Source organism: Echinops telfairi, unplaced genomic scaffold, assembly GCF_000313985.2.
Source record: "Echinops telfairi isolate 266 unplaced genomic scaffold, ASM31398v2 ScPeMD7_7469;HRSCAF=8507_1, whole genome shotgun sequence".
NCBI classification, from domain to species: domain Eukaryota; kingdom Metazoa; phylum Chordata; class Mammalia; order Afrosoricida; family Tenrecidae; genus Echinops; species Echinops telfairi.
Window position 1 is genome coordinate 87,195,570 of NW_022111373.1, and position 21,530 is coordinate 87,217,099.

The window sequence follows — 21,530 nt, forward strand, 5'->3', positions numbered from 1 at the left end:
TACACACACAGATGTGGTGAAATCAATCAATGGGATACACTAAAGATAAAACACCTGTGCGCATCAAAAGATTTCACCAAGACAGTAACAAGAGAACACAAAGTCTGGGAGAGGATTTTTAGCAATGACACAACAGACAAAGGGCTTATTACAATACACTCCTAGCCTGTGAAAAGAAGAAAACAGTTAACCCATTAGGAAATGGGCAAAAGACCTGAACAGAAGTTTCACTAGAGAGGAGACCCTAATTGCCAATAATTACATAAGAAAATGCTCCTGATCATTAGACATCAGAGAAATGCAAATTTCTATATAAAAACAACTATATAAAAAAAAGATACCACCTAACACCCTTGAGGATAGTACAAATCAGAAAATCAGAGAGCAACAAATGTTGGAGGGGATGTTGCAAGATAGGAACTCTCTTCCACTGCTCGTGGTCACATAGATACACACAGCCAATGTAGAAGGCCATCTGGCGATATTTAAAGCAAATGGAAATTGAGTTACCTTATGACCTGGCAATCCTTTTACTGGGCATATACCCAGAAGAGGTGAGAAAGAGACCAAGACTATTATTCATCTGAACTCCAATGTTTATTGCAGCACAATTCACAATCATAAAGAATTGTAAACAACCTAAATTTCCATAGATACACTAGTGGATTAGAAAACTCTGGCATATACACACAATGGAGTACTATGCATCACTAAAAAGCACAGATGATCACATGAAGCACATCATCTCTTAGGAAGAGTTGGAAGAAATTAAGCTAAGTGAAGTCAGCCAATCCAAAAGGAGAAGCACAACAAAAAGGCCACATATCTCACACTTTATGGGTTGGGGTACAGGGAATCGGTGGGGAACAGACCAAATCCAAGGATATATGTCATTCCAAAACAAAGAAGGGGAAAAGGTTTTTTGGGGGGAGGGGGCAGGAGAGGGGGGGGACAATGGCACTGGAGGAATACAGAACTACACGAAGAAGGAAAAAGAGAGTGGGAGGGATTAGACCCCATACTGACACACCAAGCCCTGAGGATATTGCCCCTGCACAAAGCTGCTAAGGCACAGAGCCAAATGTTGGGCCGACAACAGCTCAAGACATGATGTCCCCTTGCTGGAGCATACTGCAACAAGAGGACAATACTGGGGACACAAGGGGCGAACCAAGAATGGAAAATAACAGATCAACAACTAGAGTAAACAAAGCCACAAAACCCCTGAGGAGCTCCAAAAATAAACTTCAGGCTAGGAGGGACAGTTCCCGGAACCCCCCAAGAAGGAGAGGGTCATAAAGGTCAGCAGACAGACCTGAAACTGTGTATACTTTTCGTTTTTGTTTTTTGCTAGTTTTTCATTTCTTTTCATTCAATCTTTTGTTTTCTTTTGATTTTGTCCCCGTTAGTGTTGTTTTGCCTACCTATATAAGATACGGATGGGAAGCAAGTCCGAGGAGAAAGCAAGGGGACTGACAGTTCCAGAAGGACTTGGGGGGGAGAAGGAGGAGGAGGGAAAGGAGTAGTAAGCAAACAACACCATAGACAGGGGAACAACTAGGAATTAAAATCAACAACGACGAAAACAAGATCTGGGGGTGTTGGAGTAAGAGGAATCTAACTAAAAGGAATTACGAAAAGGCAGAAGAAGGGCAAGTGTGATGGTGGGGCAGGAGGACAGTAAAAGGAAACAGAGGAAAGATTTAGGAAGCAAAACCAATGATAGTGGTAGAAACATATAATTGTATACATATGTAAGCATTAATTCATAAATAGAGAAGTACTGGCCTATGTACATATATTTATAAGGTAATATATTGAGGAAGTGGATGGACTTTGGGCCTCTACTCAAGCCCTCCCTCAATGCAAGAACACTTTGTTCTTTTAACATGGCATTCTGTGATGCCCACCCTCCCAACACAATCACTGAAGACAAAATGGGTACATAAGTAAATGTGAAGAAAGCTGATGGTGCCCAGCTATCAAAATACATAGTGTCTGGCATCATAAGGCTTGAATTTAAACAAGCAGCCATCTAGCAAAGAAGTAAAAGCCCACATGGAAGAAGCATACCAGCCTGTGTGATCATAAGGTGTTGATGAAATCAGGTAGCAGACACCAGAAGACCCCAAACAAAAAAAAACCTTAAAAAAAAATATTGTTAAAAATGAGGGCGGTCGGAGCAGAGACCCAAAACCCATCTGTAGACAATAGGACATTCCTATTGTCACAGGAAGGGATGAGTGAACCAGGGGGCAGTATAGCACTGATGAAACACACAATATCCCTCTGGTTCTTGAGGCTTCATCCCCCTCCACGATCAGGACCCCAGTCCTGCTTTGCAGTTCTGGCTGGACCATAGCCTGTACACTGGTACAGAGAAGAGCTCAGGACACATGAAATCCAGGTCAGAAAAAAACCCCAGGAAAACAGAAATGGAAGTAGTGATACCAGTTGAGGAGGGAGAAGGTGGGGGGAGAGAGGAAGAGGGAACTACTAGCAATGATCAAGACATAACCCCCCCTTGTCCTCCCCAGGGGGGACAAACAACAGAAATGTGGGTGAAGGGAGACAGCCGTCAGTGGGGGAGAAGAGTAGATACCAAAGGCTCAAATAGAAAGTAAATGTTTAGAAAATGATGATGGCAACATATGGACACATATGCTTATACAATTGATGTATGGAATGTTACAAGAGCTGTAAGAGCCCCCCAAAAAAATGATTTCCTCTAAATTAACATGAAAAAATAATAACTTATAAATTATCAAACGTTCATGAAGGAGGGTGGGGGAGGGGGGAAATATGAGCTGATACAAAGGGCACAAGTAGAAAGAAAATGTTTTGATAATGATGATGGCAACATAAGCAGAAATGTACTTGACACAATGGATGTATGCATGGATTTTAGTAAGAGCTGTAAGAGCCCCCAATAAAATGATTTAGAAAAACAAAGAAAGAAAGAAATGTGTGAAGTTGGGGGGGGGGGAGATACAAGGTGTTTTAGCCCGGGTTGACTCGAGAAACAGATTCACAGACACTCATATGTGTATAAAAAAGAGCTTTATATAAAAGAGTAATTGTATATTAAGAAAACATCTCAGCCCAGTCCATAAGTCCTGATATTAGCCATATGTCCAATACCACTGTATAAATTCCTCTTTAGACTCATGCAACACATGCAATGACATTGAATATGGGAAGATCACAGGCCAGGGGGTGGCAAGTCTTGTGGATCCAGTGGAGTTGGAAGCATGTCAACACTGGCGTGGGTCTCCATGTGGCTCCTCCAGCTTTGGGGCTCTGACTGCCATCCACCATAGCTCCATGTAGCTTGTCAGCAGGAAGACAAAGCAGAGAGAGTGGGACTGGCCTCCAGTGAGCTATTTATCTCTATAACACCTCCAAATGTGGTCATCAAGCTGCAACTTGATTGACAGGCTAAACTCCACCATAACAGTCTCAAGTTGGCACCAGATTATGTAACTACCACACAAATGAAAAATTCAGGTGCTGTGATATGGAGTTAGCCTACATTGGCCCAAGAGCCTTCTCTCCATAGGGCTTTAAAAATTAGTACCAGGGACTAATCAAAGACAATATTAACAGAAGATCATTATGCCCAAGGGGGATGATCAATAAGACTCTCTAACATAAATTAACAAGGAGGTTTTGAAAGGGAGCTAAAGGCAGATATAACAAACAAACATAGATCCAGGACTGTATTTTGGGTTCACATTAAACACTAGCTCCAACTCAAGAATAATTAGTTCTTACATCATGACCCTCCTCCATACTCACCCTTGGGAAGGGAACACCGAAGGGTGCTAGAGCTAAATGTGGTGAAGAAATTAAAATAGTATCTCTGGTCTTCAAGGCTTTTCTCCAAACAAGCAGCCATCTAAGTGAGATGTCAACTAAGCCTACATGGAAGAAACACACCATCAGTCACCGAAGGATTATAAATAATATAATCCAAAATTGAAGGAGGTACTTAGTATCAGAGCCTACATTGTGAGGAGGACTAGAAGCACTTCGTGATAAAGATTTAGTGTGGATTCCCACTCAATATAAAGAATCCAAAAGCCTCACAACTGAAGCAGTAGATAACATCTTGGTAAATGGAGAAAAGGTTGAAGTAGTCAAAGAGTTTGTCTTGCTTGGATCTATAATCAATGTTCATGGAAGCAGCAGTCAAGAGATCAAACAACACATTGCACTGGGTAAATGTGCTGCACAAGACCTCTTCAAAGTGTTGAGAAGCAAGGTTACTTTGAGGAGTAAAGTGTGCCTGACCCATGTCATGGTATTTCCTATCATCCCACTGTATGTGAAAGTTGGACAATGAGGAGCTGATGCCGGGGGCTTAAGTGGAGAGAAAATGTTTTGAGAATGATGAGGGCAATGAATACATACATGTGCTTTACACAATTGATGTATGTATGGATTGTGATAGTTGTATGAGCCCCTAATTAAATGATTTTTTTAAAAAAAAGAAAGTTGGACAATGAATATAGAAGACCAAAGAATTGATGTGTCGGAAGTGTGGTGCTAGAGAAGAATATTGAAAGTACCATGGACTGCCAAAAGACCAACAAGCCTGTCTTGGAAGAAGTACGGCCAGGAATGTTCCTTAGAGGCAAAGATAGGGAGAGTTTATCTCATGTACTTTGGACTTTACCAGGAGATGTCACTCCCTGGAGAAAGACATCATTCGTGGGAAAGTAGAGGGACTGCAGAAAAAGAGGAAGGCCCTCCAGGACCTTTGACACAGTGGTTGCAACAATGGACTTGAACATTAGAACAACTGTGAGCAGGGCCCAGGACCTGGCAGTGTTTCATTCTCATGTACATGGTGTTGCTATGACGTGGAAGCAGCTCCTCGAAGGCACCTATCAACAACAACACCCATTAAAGCACAAAAACATCAGCAGGAGAAACATGAAGTGGTCTACTCGAAAAAAGATTTACAGTCTCCAAAACCAACGGGCTGGCCCACACTGTCCTGTTGGGTTGCTGAGTCTGAACTGACTCCATGGCAGTGAATCTGGCTTGAGGTTAGCCATCAAATCCACCAGGCCCATTCACATGTGGAAATATTTCCCTTTCCCTACTGTGAGCAGTTCATGTTTTTAAGACCAGCCAAAGCTTTCCTAAACTGCCTCAGTTCTTCATTCCTCAATATTGCCAGAGTAATCAGTTCCTCTCTCCTCAGTGCACGTACCAACAAAGGTAAACTTCGTCTTTATGGTGCTTGTCTTCCAACGCAGTGTAAGCTCTCTAAGGGCAACAGCTGGATGGGTAAATGGGTTTGGGTTGTGGAAGGATTGGTGAAAGAGATCTTCAAGTGAAACTAAGAAAATGTATAGTAATAGAAAATGCTGGCAGTAAGTCCTGAGCAGGATGTAGAGCAAGTCGGTTGGCATATAGAACAGTGCTTCTCAACCTTCCTAATGGTTGAGACCTTTTCATTCAGTTCCTCAGTGACCCCCCAACCATAACATTATTTTCGTTGCTACTTCATCACTGTCATTTTGCTACTGTTATGAATCGAACGACCCCTGTGAAAGGGTCGTTGTGGCTCCCAAAGGGGTCGCGACCCACAGGTTGAGAAACACTGGAGAAGTAACTTAAAAACTCCTTCCAGTAGACGCCTGGCAATACCAAGCTATGACTTCCGAGGCATCGATGTCTGCAGGCAGGGAAAAGACCTTCCTGATCGCCTGCCACCCTCCGACGCTCTGCCGGAGGAGGTTTCTCTGCAGGGCCGGCGAGCCCTGCGCGCGTCGAGGAAGCACCTACCTACCTTCCCGTTGGTGGGAGGCTCCTGGATGTAGATGTTGCTCATCGCGGTCAGTGCCCGGGGCCGGGGAGCAGCGTGGTCCTCCGAGCGGTCGGGGCGCGTCTCCTTCAAGTGCGCTCCGGTCAGTCGTCCTCCCCTAAACACCACTGCTTTCCCCCGAAACTAGCGCCTCACGGGCGCCGCCATGTTGCTCCCGAGCCCCAGGACCGCTAACCCTGCGAAGGGGGTTCCAATCCCCTCTCGGGATGAAGCAAAGCTCCCTAACCTCCTGGGACCCAACGTCACGATGACGAAACTCGTTACGGAAACCATCCGCGAGCGTCGTGACGGGCGCTTGCTTCCACTCCAAGAGCGTGCGCTTCGCACGCACCCCCCCCACCCCCGACGCGGGCGTAATGGTTCGCGCCGGTGGGTCGGGCCACGTCGCCGGCGGAAACCGCCGCACGGAGACCTGGGTTCCGCAGGAGAACTCGGTTCCGCCGGAGCCGGAGCCGGAGCCAGAGCCGGAGCCGGAGGGCGCCGGGCGCGCCCCGGCCTCGCGGAGCTTCCCCGGCGCCCGCGGGAGGAAGAGGCCGCGTGGGCCGCGCGCTTGTCCTCGCGGCGGGAGGACTGGGGGCCCACCCTCGGCCATCGGGGGCTCCGGGGACGCCGCCTGCTGGCGCCATGGCTGTCCCAGGTGAAGACGCACCGCGCGGCCCGGGGCCGGGAGGGGAAAGCGGAGGGATGGAGCGGAGTGGGTGGGTTAGGGGATCGGGCCCCAAGGGGGTTCCCCGGGGACGTTGAGATGAACCGGCTGGGAGGTGGGTCTCCACGAAAAAATTCGGATTCCAAAAATAACCCCTGGAGAGGAAGAAAGAAACTGTCTCCCCCTCGGCTCCCCAATCCGGACTTTCAGGGGATCGTGAAGCGCGCGTGAAGCAGGGAGGGCCGAGAGGCCGAGGGGATGGGTGGTGGCCTAGGAAATTAGACCGGCCTTCGGGACAGCTCAAAACGAATAAAAATAATAATAACGAGGTCGGGGTACTTGGAGGCGCCAGGGAGCCAGGGGCATTGTTCGTCGTGGGCGTCCAGGAACGAAGCCGGCGCCGAGGCTTCTCCTTCCAACACCCCCTTTTGGTCGTCGCCCCGTGGGCAGTGGACCCGGCGCTCGGCCCTTCTGGACCTCGATTTCCGAATGTGTAAAAGAAGGAATTTGGTTAACTTCTGTACGGGGTTCCCGCCGGCTTTGGAGTGTCTGTATCCCTAGAGGGTTGTTTTCGTGGGCTCTCCATTAGATTTCAACTGGGGTCCCACTCCAGAAGGGTAGAAGCACCCCCAAATGTGTCCTCGACTCGGGTTTTTACAGGAGCGGATCCTCAGGTCTTTTCCCAGAGGAGCGGGCTGCCGACGGATTCCAGACCCGCTTAACCACCGCGCCACCAGGGTTCCGACTGCCGACCCCAAACCCACAGCCGTGCGCTATCTTCCGACCCATAGGATAGGGATCCTGGCGGGTCACAGTTGAACTGCTCCTGTAGATTTTCGAGTCTGTGAATGTGTTTGGGAGTAGAAAGCCTCATGGTTCACCTAGTGGGTTCCCACTGTTGGCTTTGGAATTCTCAGGCCAATGAGTAGCCCACCACACCACAGGCCACTTGTCACCAGGGTTAGTAACCCCAAACCGGGCATTCTGCAGATGTCAGGCCTCAGGGATTTCCTCATCTGCAACTACCACCTTAGTTTTAAACTCTGCTAGGGAAAGTATCTCCTTAACGAGCTTTTGCAACAATGTATTCGCGGAAATGTTTTCAGAAATTTCACTGCCAAATTTGGGAGACATTTCTCTGTGTACTCCTTGTCAGTTTGGGGATTCACGATACATTTTAACATGGGGGAAAAAATCAAGGAGTGCATGAAGCCCTAATTTTGTTTAAACTGGCCTTCTTAGTATGATGTGACCTTGTTCTTTGTCCCGTGGCAGCCTTTACAGAACTGTACTCTGGTACTAACTGTTATCTGTGTGCTGCCTTACCATCTACCATTTGGGCTGGAGCCCACAAGTGCTGTGAGAGAGGAAAGAACCACTCTTTTATACCCATAACCTGTTTATTGTGTGCCAGCTGTGTGCTAGGCACGTAACACCCACTGGGTAATAAACGATAAACAAGATTAACATAGCCTTGTTCACAGAAAATCTATAATGTAGCAGCAAAAGTGGTGGAGCCGAGTACCAGAAAGTGGAGTGTATGCTGTGACAAGGATAGCACATAGGAAGAAACTTAGCAGGGTAAAGGAGGAGCCAGAATACCCTTCTAGAGGCTGTGGCATTTAGTGTGAGACTTACAGAATAAGGGGTTGGGGAATGAAGGGGTGCTGTGTAAAAGCCTGGTAGGATAAACAAAGAAGTATGTTGCGGAAGACAAACAGGAGCCAACTGAAAAGTGAACTGAAAAGATGATGACAGTGGCTAATATTTACTGACCATTTACTATGGCAGATACTGTGCAAGCACCTCATTTAAGTTTCACAGCCACCCCAGGAGTCTTAAAGCAGTTGCCTCAGTGCATCCCTGCTCATGGTGACCCTCCATAGAGTGTTCAGTGTCTGGTTTTTTACAAACTAGATCACAAGGCCTTTCTTCAGAGGGACAACTGGATGGACCCAAATCTTCAGCCTTTCAGTTGAAGGAGTTTGGTGGGTACTGACCATTTATACCACTCAGGAACCCCATGTTGTGAAAGAAGTGCTATGATTCTCATTTGACAGATAAGGGACAGAAATCTAAGATGAGAAAGCTGGTAAATGATGGAGCTCAGTCAGTCTGGCCCCATTAGACGCTGTTCAAGAGCATGTTGCCATGCTATAGTCTAATTTATGGAGTACATTTTTGGCACTTTGTAGACCTTTTAAGCTGTAACAAGGAGTTTTAACTTTATTTTTAGGGCAGTTAAAACATTTAAGGGTTTTTTTAAAAGCAGATACTCATCTGAGAAGGATGGTTCTGGCTACATAGTTGATTGAAAAAGAGCTAATTAACAAGTTAAAGAGAAATCTTGTTGAATTATGATACCTAACTAAGGTGCTATGGGGGCTCCAACCCCCTTCATCCTGGTTCAGCCATGGCCAAATGATAAAACTAGAACAAACTTGAATTTTGTAAATGTGGGCAGCAGAATGCCCACACCAGGAACATATTGAAGCCCTGCTAGAAACGTAATCTTTCTCTTTGAAAACAAGGACAATCAATGTTCCTGTCGCATAGCTGACAGATCTCTTGATTGAATAGACAACAGCAGTTTCCTGCTCAAAAATGGCAGCAACCGCACTGCTTTGACTATGTGTCCCTCTCCAGAGTGCCGGCAGCCATCCAGTGTCACAGGTTAGGCTCCTGAAAGGATTCAGTGTGCCTCTTCCAAGTCTCCAATCCCAAGGCATCCATCTAATGTTTCTAGTTCTGGTTAGCATTCCAGATCAAGCAAATGTTACAATCCAGGTCTACTCCAGTTTCATATCATTGGCCATGACTGAACTAATGCGAATGGCTCCGACGCCCTGGTATGGTGTCGTTAGGAATGGAGAAAAGCAGGCCGATTGGAGAAATATTTGGGGAATTCAGATCACCTGGAAGCCATAATTGAGTGGCTATATGTAGCTAAGAGAGGAAATGAGGTTGATGTAGGTTTCACCTAGACAATGAGGTGGGCCCGTTTACTGAAAGAAGCCACACCTGAGAAGGAGCGGCCTCCTGGAGGATGGTTTCAGTGTGAGGCATGTTGTGCTGAGGGGTCGTCAGGTGTAAGAAAGGAAATAGCTAGTGGGCAGAGATACAACCCACATAGCTTAGGAACAAAGCCAGAGTCAAAGATAATGATTGGATGTCCTTCACACTGTGTTCAGTAGACGTTACTCATGAGACTAGATGATTACTCAGGGGCAGTGTATAGAGTATGAAGAAAAAGTCTATGCCTGTAGTGATAGATACACCAACATTTAGGAGATCAGCAAAGAAAAACCACCCTTCACAGGACATTGTGTAGACATTCTGAATGGTTTCCCCAGCACGGGTACCCTCTGGGAAGACAGCTGTTAACAATTTGATAGAGAGGCATCCAAATTAACCTGACAACACTTAATTTAACTACTTAAACATTTTGAGCACCCACAGTGCATGGCACTCTGGGGAGGGGCACAAGGTCCTAATCAGTGCCCTTACACCTTAAATCTAGTAAAGACAGGTGCTACTAAAGGGGTTAAAAGTTTAGGGGTTTAAATCCCATATTTGAATTCTCTTAAACTTAGGCCAGCATTAGTTATACTAACCTTTCGATTTTAAATAATGCTTCTGAGTGTAATGATCCTAAATTGAGCTATTACTCTAAATGGCAAGATGTAGATAAACTGTTTAAAGCTTGCAAAAAATTGAGATAGTGAGCGTGACAATGCTGGAGAAGTACAATGCAAGTTCCACTTGAAAAACTAGAGAAAATGTTCAAGTAATTTCTGAATAATCGACTGGGTTCCTAAGGAAAATAGAGCTCTGTCAGAAGCCTTTCAAGGGAATCAAGGAGGACAAGTATTATGTTATGCTCTTTCATTTTTAGGTATAATGCTGGTATGGATTCAACCTGGCATTTCTTGGGGTGTCCCTGCTAGTGCTTATTACAAGGTATGACTATAGTAATGAGGTTGCTTTCCACAAAACACACTTAAATCTCAGCCACATCAGTGTTATCAGCGTTGCAGGCTTCAGTCGTTTTTTCCCACACCATTGAACATGAACTTACATCATTATAAGTTGTTGTTAGGTGCTGCTAAGCCAGTTTTGACCCACAGTGACCGTATGCACAACACAGGATCTGCCTGGTCCTGGACCATCCTTACAGTTGTTCCTATGTCTCAGCCCATTGTTCCAGTCAAGCTATCAACCCATCTCATTGAGGGCTTCCTCTTTTTCTCTGCCCGTCCACTTTACTAAACATGATGTCTTCCAGGGACTGACCTCCTGACAATATGCCCAAATATGTGAGACAAAGTCTTGCCAGCTTTGCTTCTAAGGAGTACTCTGACTGTACTTCTCTCAAGACAGATCGGTTTGTCCTTGAGGCAGTTCATGGTACTTTCAATATTATTCTCCAGCACCACAATTCAAATGCATCGATTCTTCTTCTGTCTTCCTTATTCAATGTCCAACTTTCACATGCACATGAGACGATGGAAAATACCATGGCTTGGGTCAGGGGCTCCTTAGTCCTCAAAGGAACATCCTTGGTTTTCAAACCTCTAAAGAGGTCTTCTGCAGCAGATTTACCTAATGTAATATGTCTTTTATCTCATGACTGCTGCTTCCAAGAGCACTGGTTGTGGATCCAAGCAAGACAGAATCCCTGACAACTTCACTCTTTTCTCCATTTATAATGATGTTACCCATTGGTACAATTGTGAGAATTCTTGTTGTCTTTGCATTGAGTCGCAAACTTTCCTGAAGGCTGCCATCCTTGATTTTCATCGAGTCCTCCTCACTGTCAGCAAACAAGATGATGTCCTCTGCATTTCTCAAGTTTTTAATAAGCCTTCCATTAATCCTGATGCCACATGCTTCTTATAAACCAGCTTCTCTGGTGATCTGCTCAGCATACAGGTTGAACAATTATGATGAGAGGAAACAACCCTTGCTCACACCTTTTCCTGGTTTTAAAACATGCAGTATTCCCTGATTTGGTTTGCACAACTGCCTCTTGATTCTTATACAAGTTCCTCATGAACACAGTGAAGTGTTCTGGAATTCCCATTATTCTCAAATCTGTCCGTAGTCTATTAAGATCTACAAAGTCAAGTGCCTTAACATAGTCAATAAAATGCACGTAAACTACTTTCTAGTATTCTCTGCTTTGAGCAAAAATCCATCTGACATCAATAATATTTCTGGGTCCACGTCCTCTTCTGAATCCAGCCTGAACCTCTAGTTACCTGCTACTGTATTGCTGCAACTGTTGTTGGATGAATTTTACTTGCATGTGATGTAATGAGCATTCTGTTGTGTCACCTTCCTTTGGAATGGGCATAAATATGAATCTCTTCTAGTTAGTTGATTAAGTAGCTGTCTTCCACATTTCCTGGCAGAGATGAGTGAGTGCTTCCGTGCTTCCTCAGCTTGCTGAAACATTTCAGTTGGTAGTCCATCAATTCCTGGAGCCTTGATTTTGGCTAAAGCATTCACTGTTGCATGAACTTCTTCATTCATCACCATTGGTTCCTGCTCATATGCTATCCCCTTAAAAAGTAGAATGTTGACTAGTTCTTTTTGGTACATTAATTGTATTCTTTCCATCATATTTTTCCCATGGAATCTTTCCATATTGCAACTTACAGATTTTTTTCTTGTGTTCTTTCAGTTTAAGATATGCTGAGCGTGTTCTTCCCTTTGGGGTTTCTAATTCTAGGTCATTACACATTTCATTGTAATTTTTGGGTTTGTCTTCTCAAGCTGCCCTTTGAAATTTTCTCATTAGTTCTTTGGCGTCATTTCCTCCATTTTCTTTAGCTACTCTATGATCAAGAGCAAGTTTCAGAGTCTTTTCTGACATCCACTTTAATCCTTTCTTTCTAATAACCTTTTGTTTTTTTCATAGATGATGGTCTTTATGTCTTCCCACAGCTCATCAGGTTTTCTGTCATCGGTGGTCCATGTGTCAAATCTCTTCTTGCGAGGTTCTCCAAATTTAAGAGGGATGATTCATTATAAGATGGAGGCTTCAAACCATTATGGAAAAAATTGAGTTAAAAGATCATGGGTTTTCCATAAACTTTTTGAAGTCCTCTCATTTCAGTTACTACACTCTCCAAAATAAGTCCATAATCTATGGCCTGGATTCAACCTTTTGGAATCTTTGTTTTTGTTTTGTTTTTTAGTGTTTAAAATGAACTTGTATGTCATTAAACTCCAATTCCACTTCCCTTTTATTTTTCCTCCTTTCTTAAGCCACTCAGACCAATTTTCTATATCTGAGGAGTAAGGAATATGGAGGGGTTTGTTGTCTTTTTCCATGAAGTGATTTTAATTTTATTCTTTTTTTTTTTTTATATTAAACTTCATTTTTTGTGTCCCTCTCCTTTCCCTCTCCCTGTTCCACTCCTGTTCCTGGCCTCTTCGTAGTCATCAATGTCTTGTCTCTTGTTTTATAAACCACATTTCTTCTTCTTTGTTTTTCCTTATAGCAAACATCATATTAAATGTTTATCTTTGTAAGAATGACTGAGTTTGCTAAGCATAATATTCTAGTGTTGTCCATATCTTGCAGTGTTTAAAATAGTTATCATTGTCTTTTATTGATGCATAAAATGCCATAGTGTGAATGTACCAGAGCTTGTTTACCCAGTCCTCTCTAGTTGGGGTTTTTTGTTGTTACTCTGTTTTTTAATTGTGGAAATTGCTCCAAATAACATAGGTATACATATGCTGTTCATATTATATTCCTAATATCTTTGGGTTATATACCCAGTACAGAGATTGCTGGATCATAAGATAGTTGAATTTGCACTTGTTTAAGGAAATGGCATACTGATTTCCATAATAGTTGTACAATCCTACAACTGTAAAACACCAGCAATATAAAGGTGTTCCTATCTCTCCACATCCTCTCAAGTATTTTTTATTATCTCTGTTATTGAATTTTGCCAAAAAAGTTGGTGTGAGATGATATCTCTTTGTTGTTTAATTCGTATTTTTCTTATTGCTAATGGCCATGAATATTTCTTCTTATGGTGCTTAGCCACCTGGAGATCATCTTTGGTAAACTGCTTATTCATGTCTTGAACCCCCTTTTTTTTGAAAATTGGGTTATTTGCGGTTTTATTAAAATATTGTAGTTTTATATAGACTTTGGAGATTAACCCTTTATGTTGTCTTTATGGTCTTTGATGGTCTTTATCAATGAGTGATTTATAGTTAGGTCTTTGGTCCATCTTGAGTTTGTTTTGTGCATCGTGTGAGGTATAGGTCTTGTTTCAGTCTTTTGCAGGTTGAGACCCAGTTTTTCTAATACCATTTGTTGAAAAAGTTTACTCTTGTCCATTTAATGTGGTAATTAGTTTTTCCATCTCTGAAAAATTGTGTTGGGATTTGGATCAGATTTGCATTCAATTTATATATATTTGGTAATCTTGACATTTTCACAATATTTAATTTGCCTATTCAGGAACATGGTAACTTGTTCCAGGTGTGTAAGTTCCTTTTGGTACCTTAGAGGAGTATTGTGTAGTTTTCTTTGTATAAATATTTTGCTTCTGTGGTAAACTTTATTCCTAAATCTTTAGTAGTATAGTTGTTGTAAATAGTATTGTTCTTTTCATATTTGTGTATTAATTACTAGCATATAATAATTCAACTGATTTCTTTCTACCAAATTTTTCAATTAGTTCAAATGATTGTTTAATTGAATCTTTGAGGTCTTATATATGTAGGATTATTTCATCTGCAAATAAAGAGATTTTCATATTTTCTGTGCCTGTGTGGCTACCTTTAATTTCTTTTTGGTATCATGGCTCTAGCTAAAATTTCCACAACTATATTAAATAAAAGTGATGATAAAAGGGCAGCATTGCCTAGTTCCTTATCAAAAGGAAACAAATTCAATTTCTCTCCATTCAGTGAGATATGCAGGCTATTGGTTTCACATATATGGCTTTATTATAATGGGAAATTTTCCTTCTGTGCCTATTTTGTTGAGTGTTTTTATCAGGAATGGGTATTAACTTTCATCAAATGTCTTTTCTGCATCACTTGATTTAATCAATTGTTTCTATGATATTTAGCATCCTGGCATACTTAGTATAAATTCCTTTTGGAATCTTGAGTTTGAATCATCAAGTTTTATAAACACTGGCAGATTTTTAAATTATTATTTATGTTAGGAGGGGCACAGAATTTCATACACACAGCTGGTTTCCTTTGAAAAAATCAAAGCCCTGAAAATGCTGGGCCACATGTGTATAAGCCAGCCATGGGGGAGATGTTGTTGTTGTTGGTGGTGGTGGTGGTGGTGGTGGTGGTGGCCCTTGGCACAACAAATGAAACACTACTCAGCCCTGTGCCATCCTCACAATTGTTCCTACGTTTGAACCCATTGTTGCAGCCACTGTGTCCGTCCATCGTATTGAGGGCCATCCTGTTTTTCACTGCCCCTCCACCTTGCGAAGCATGATGTCCTTTTCCAGGGGCAGGTTTCTCCTGAAAACATGTCCAAGATAGATGAAGTGTTACCATCCTTGCCTCTACGGAGCATTCTGGATGTACTTTTCAAGATGGATGTGTTAGTTCCTTTGGCAGTCCAGACGGAGCCCAGAGGTATAGTTGTTAGGTGTTGAGCTGCTGCAGCTCTGTGCGAGAAAGGCTGGGCTCTCAGCTCTCATAAGCAGTTACCCGTTCGGAAACCCACACGGGGCTAGCAATGCGTCAGCGTTGATTTGATGGCAGTGAGTTTGGTTTGGTTTATTGGCAGTCCATGGTACTTTCAAGATTTTCACGTACCATAAGGCAGATGGCTTCCCTCTTTTGGCTAGACTTGCACTGTCTATTTTGCTACTGTCCCCACCAGCCTATTTTAGCCAACTTCACCCATTTGAATTACCTGGATAGTGAAATAAGGAGCCCTGGTGGTGCTGTGGGTTAAGCATTAGGTGGTAAACTACAAGGTCCACAGTTCAAGCCCATCAGCCACCCAGCAGGAAAAAGAGGAGATAATATGCCACCATAAATTCTCGAACACCTATATCAGCTCACTGTGAATCAGAATTGACTTGATGATAGGGTGTTTGTGCTTTTTGGTGCTGCATAGGGACAGTCTGTAGTGATTGTCTTAGTAACCTTGTGCTGCCACAAGAAAAATTTCGCAAATGAATGGCTTTAGAGTAGGTGCTCACATTTTAGAGACAAAGTCCAAACCAAGATCTCAGCCATATCAGTCCCTTTTCTGGGCTTCTAGTTTTTAGTGTCTTCCCTGAATGTGTCTGTCTGCTCTCTTTTTATAAAGACACCCCTCATAGGGGATTAGATTTAGAACCCACCCTAATCTGGTATGAGTTCATTTACAATAGAAGAACCTATTCTCAACCAGGTTCCCCTTCATAAGTATAATAATTAGGACTTCAAAAGAACTTTTGAAGGGGACACAGTTCAATCCTTAATAGTGGTTAAAAATCATGGACTCTGGCTCAGTTTGCAAGGCTGTAGTTGAAAGGCCAAGATCTATTTGGAGAATCCCCACAGGGCTTACACCTCCATTGTATTCCATGGGAACATGGACCAGGTATGTGACTAGCCTTGCCCTCAGACAGAAAAACACTCTGAACTCACTGCTATCGGGCGGGTTGTGATTCATAGCAACCCTGTAGGACAAGATAGAACTGCCCCTGTGGGTTTTGAGGTGGTACTTGTTTACAGGAGTCAAAAGCTACATCTGCATCCCATGGAGCATCTGTCAGATGCAAACCATTGACCATAGTAGCTAGCAGTCCAACACCTAACCCATTATGCCACCAGGACTTTTCCCTCAGAGTGCATCAGAAAGTAAATTAATCAGGTAGAGTTAGGTTAAATTTATATTTAAACATATTATTTGCTTTCCTTTTTGACCCATTTTTAATTTATTCTAGCTTTTAAAATTTTTCTAATTTCTTTTGGATTGAGATTTATTTGGTGTTTTATTTTGTTACTGTTATTAGGGCTGGGTTTTTTTTGTATCATTTTCTTGAATCTATAGTGGCAGTAACTAAATTAATAGTTTCTTAGGTTTATGGCAGGGAAGGGAGAAATGGAGAGCTGATAACAATGAGTACAAAAATTAAGATAATGTTCTCAAGTTGATTGTGGTGGTGATTGCACAACTCTTTAATAGTCTAGCCATTGAAAAATTAGTAAATCATCAAATATAAACATTTTTTCAAAGCTATTTATTTAGATTTGTTTAAATACTTTTATTGGGGGTTCTTACATCTCTTATCACAATCCATACATTCATCCAGTGTGTCAAACACATTTGCACATATGCCACCATCATCATTTTCAAAGACTTCTCTTCCCACTTGAGCCCCTGATATCAGCTCCCCATTTATTCCCCCTCCCTCCTCTGCCCACCCTTCCTCACAAACACTTGGTAAGTTATAGATTATTATTTCCATATCTTACAGTGTCCTCTGTCACCCCTCACCCACTTTTCCATCATTTGTCCCCCTAAGAGGGGGTTCTAGATTGATCCTTGTAATCGATGCCCCTTTTCTCCCCCCACCATCCCCTAATCCTCCTGGTATCTCTACTCTCAATTTTAAAAAGAATATTCCACATATTCTAAAACCAAGAAAATGAGCCAGTGAACGTCAATATAAAATTCTGTTGAGTTCCCACAACAAATATTGGACTGTCACCAATTTTTATTTTAATGGCTCTACTTCAATTTTGTTGCTTATTTTGTAATAAATGTTATAATCATAAATGAATAAATGAGAAGATGTTATAATTTAAAACATTTCTTTCTATCCGTTGTTCTTACAAATTCTTCAATGATTTTTTATCACAAGCTGATAAACAATATCTACTTCTATACATAATAGAGATAATGAATCCTCCCCACCAAAAGAAAAAAAAATCATGGGCTCTGAAAAGAAACTGTCTGGCACCACCATTTACAACCAATAATATTGGGCAAATTATTTAACCTGAATTTCCCCTTAAGTAGAATGGGTATTGGACCAACACTTGCCTCACTGATGAATTGTTAGAATTAAACAAATTCATACATGTAAATTGTACAATAAATTAGCCTGCTGGCACAGCCATCTGCCAGCTCTCCTTACAGGCATTTGAGTTTGGGGCTTCTGTTCTTAAGCAATCCTAGAATTGTTAGGTTCCAATTTGGGGGGAGGGGAAAATCACAGTCATTATCAGAGAAAAAGCATTTGAACATGGGTATTCGTCAAGTTAGGGGCCTGGGTAATGCAAGTAGTTTACATCTGCTAACCTAAAGACAGGCAGTTCAAACCCAACTAGGGACTGCCCAGAACAAAGGCTTGGTGAGTTTCTTCCATAAAAATCACACCCAAGAAAACTACACAGCAGTTCTTCTGTAACATAAAAGTTGATGTAATTGCCAGCTCAGTAGCAGCTGTCAATGTCAATGTCAAAGACAACAGTGAAGTTAGCTTTCTTTAAAATGACCACATTCATTGAAATTAGTTATGACAGTCATATTTGTGATTTTTTACAGGAAGTCCTACACAGATTGACCATTTCTGATGAGCTTGGTACAAAAACTCTATTTCCCCCCCTGCTTCAATGTAATCTGCACAGCCAACGTGGTGAATTTGTATAGCCTAGTTAACATTTCAGTCTGGCATATCATATTGAGTCACATTCCTAAAACACAATACTATGGCATCTACTTCACACTGCTTCACCCTTAATTATAGGTAATTATTTTCTCTGCACATTCCTGCTATCAAGTTCAGATATGTGATCTAGTCACTCCTAGTAAGAGTAGTTTAGTTATTACCCCAAATCTGTGAACTTTCTAGCTTTCTTCAAACCACTTTAACTTGCTAAGACTCAATGTCCTTATCTCTACAATGAAGGAGTTTGATGGCTAAGCTTCCTTTTGCTTCTGAAGTATTTGACTCCCCATCTCTGCAAGAATGAAGTACACCCTCCTCACCCTGCTCACATCACTCTGCCCTTTACTCCTACCATGTTGGAAGACTCTGACTTGATCAACTCATCCTTGAGCTTCACTTGTGCTTTTTGTGCTGTGTCCTTGCTGTCACTGCCCCGCCTTTGTTGTCCATACATTCCTCTGTGAAGCTGCCCTTCACCTCTCAGCTGAGAGTCTTGCCTGCCACTTCTTCCTACCTATTAATAGAGCTGTCTATCTCTTATGACACCTGACACATTCTTCTTTGTATTATAAGTGTGAGTGCATTTTTCTAGATAACCATTCATATTGTAACTTTTTTTAGTATAGGGACTCTACTTTATCTTCATGGTTTCCCTAACATCTACCTTGGAATTAATGCCCTGATAGATAAAATAATTCAAAATAGATTAAACAAAATATTGAGAGGATTGGAATCTCCACTGATAGAATGTAGTACTGAAGTGAACCAGTTAAAGAGCTAGTACTTTTAAATTACTTTTCATTAGGTAAAAGCTACATTTCTATGTCTCCACTTAGATTAAACTGATAATACTTAAGCATGTTTTAGTCAGAAAGTATTTGTACTTTGTTTAAGTAAAGTTGACGAGAGAGTTTTATACATTTACTGAAATTTTAACTTTCTTATCAGTAATTTAAAATTACTCCTCTGATGGTTATTTTCATTCTTCCTTAGGGAATCAAATTACATTTTTAATATAAGGACATTGGCTCTTCCAAAATATATAAATCAAGGAAATTACCTATTTTTTTTAACTCACAAAGAATCCTTAGTTTCTGCTGTTTTGCCCACTTTGACTTGACTATAATGTTTAGGGACCCCAAAGAAAGGAGTATATCTATCAATTCTTCATATAAATCAGTAGAAATGTTTAAATCTTTTGAATCTTATTTTTCTTTCTTTTTATAAATTATTTTGTTGGGGAATCTTACAGCTCTTATAACAATCCATACATTAATGTATGGAGCGCATTTGTACATATGTTGCCATCATCATTTTCAAAACATTTTCTTTCTACTGGAGCCCTTGATATCAGCTCCTCTTTTTCTTCCCTCCATTGTGACCCCTTGATAAATTATAAATTATTATTATTTTCATATCTTACACAGCCCTCTGTCTCCCTTCAACCACCTTTCTGTTGTTCATCCCTCTGGGGCTGTTGGGGGTAGTATGTCGATCATTGCAATCTGTTCTCCCTTTCTCCCCCAACTTCCCACTACCCTCATGGTATCACTACTCTCATTATTGTTCCTGAGGGGTTTATCTGTCCTGGATTCCATTTGTCAAGAGCTCTTATCTGTACCCATGTACATGCTTCAATCTAGCTTGATTTGTAAGGTAGAACTGGGATCATGATAGTTGGGGGCGGGGGGGAGGGGCATTAACGAACCAGAGGAATATTGTGTGTTTAATCGGTGCTATACTGCACCCTGACTAGCTCATCCCTTCTTTGTGACCCTTTGTGTGGGGATGTCCAGTTGTCTACAAATGGGCTTTGGGTCTCTGCTTCAACCCCCTCTCGTTCACATTGATATGATTGTTTGTTTTGGGTCTTCTGATGCCTGAGACCTGATCCCATCGGTACCTCATGATCGAACAGGCTGGTGTGCTTCTTCCATGTGGACTTTATTGCTTCCATGCTAGATGGCCACTTGTTTAACTTCAAACCTTTAAGACCCTAGATGCTATATCTTCTAATAGCTGGGCACCATAAACCTTCTTCACCACATTTGCTTATGCACCCATTTTGACTTCAGTGTTTGTTTTGGGAAGGTGAGCATCACAGAATGCCAGGTTATTAGAACAAACTGTTTTTGCCTTGAGTGAGGACTTAGGTAGAGGCCTAATGTCTGATGGTTACCTTGGTACTTAACATATAAATATATGTACATAGACCTCTATCCCTATCATTATATATTAATATATTTAAATACATACCTATATTTATACCTCTATATATGTCTTTTGCCCCTAGTTCTTTATTTCCTTTTACTTTCCTCCTGTCCCATTATCTTGTTCGACCTGCATTTGGCTCTCAGTAATTCCTCTCATCCACATTGCACTTGATTCAACCCCAACAGGCGTTCTACAGCCTCCTCACTATCGATTTTTAGATTCCGCTTGTTCCCCTGCCCTTCCGTTTGTTGGCTCCCACTTCCTTTCCCCCACCTCCTCCTCTCCCCTGCCCCCCTGGAATCATCGGTCCTTTGCTTTCTCCTCAAGATTGTTTATCTTGCCTATCTTATATAGATAGACATGGAAAAAAGGAAGAAGGGATAAAAAGGGGGCAGCCTATAAATAGTTTCAGCTCTGTCTGCTGACCCTTATGTATGTTTTCCAACTGAGTTTAATGAAGTGCGAACCCCCACCCTCTGAGTCTGAAGCTCATTTTCAAGATTCCTCAGGGACTTCATTGTTTGCTGTCCTTGCTGCTCTGTTAGGCTCCCTTTGCGTTTCACCATCGTGTGGGGGGTGGGGAGTGGGGATGTAAGACCAGGCACAATTCCTCCACTGTGTCTCCAGTGCTGTCCCCAGAAGTACTGTGGGTCAGTAAGGGGATATCTTGTCTCCTGGTGAGGCCGGGCCCTATAGTCCTCTCTGTGCCTTGGCTGCTCTGCAGGAGTGTTATCCCCAGGGCTTAGTGGGTCAGGATGAGTCTCTCTCTCACGCTCTCTCTCACTCTCCCTCCCTCTTAGTTTGCTCCTATGTGGTCCTGGAAGACCTGCCACTCTCCCCAGGCTGTATCTTCACTGTTGTCCTCCGTATTGCAATCTTCTGGAGAGGGGAATCAATGAGGCCCGGGATTGGGGCCAACCCCCAGTCGAGTCTTGTTTTTCATTTGGCTCCAGCAGACCACATGTTTTATATAGCTATTACTACCTATATAGTATAACCGTGACCACAGTTTCTATTTTAAATGTGAGAGAAATTAAATTGTCTTTAAGAACCTTCGAATTCAATAGATCTATGAGCCTATATTTATAGGTTTAGTATTAAGGTAGCAGAAGGACATTGGGCCTCCACTCAAGTACTCCCTCAATGCAAGAATACT

At 42.2% G+C, this 21,530-nt stretch overlaps 2 protein-coding genes across 7 annotated transcripts in view; one reads left to right on the forward strand and one right to left on the reverse strand.

Moving 5' to 3' along the window:
• CWC27 (CWC27 spliceosome associated cyclophilin) overlaps window positions 1–6,101 on the reverse strand; it is a 302,723-nt gene extending 296,622 nt beyond the window's left edge. For all 6 annotated transcript variants that reach the window (XR_006679578.1, XM_045285120.1, XM_045285121.1 and 3 more), the window contains exon 1: window positions 5,804–6,101. Coding sequence is in view for 5 of the 6 variants with exons in the window: in XM_045285120.1 (XP_045141055.1) it covers window positions 5,804–5,845 (42 nt within the window). In the remaining variant the exon portion in view is untranslated. The remainder of the gene's footprint in view (window positions 1–5,803) is intronic.
• A 281-nt stretch (window positions 6,102–6,382) lies between these two features.
• SREK1IP1 (SREK1 interacting protein 1) overlaps window positions 6,383–21,530 on the forward strand; it is a 38,398-nt gene continuing 23,250 nt past the window's right edge. Inside the window, exon 1 of the mRNA XM_045285327.1 lies at window positions 6,383–6,476. Coding sequence (XP_045141262.1) covers window positions 6,464–6,476 — 13 coding nt within the window. The 5' untranslated portion in view covers window positions 6,383–6,463. The remainder of the gene's footprint in view (window positions 6,477–21,530) is intronic.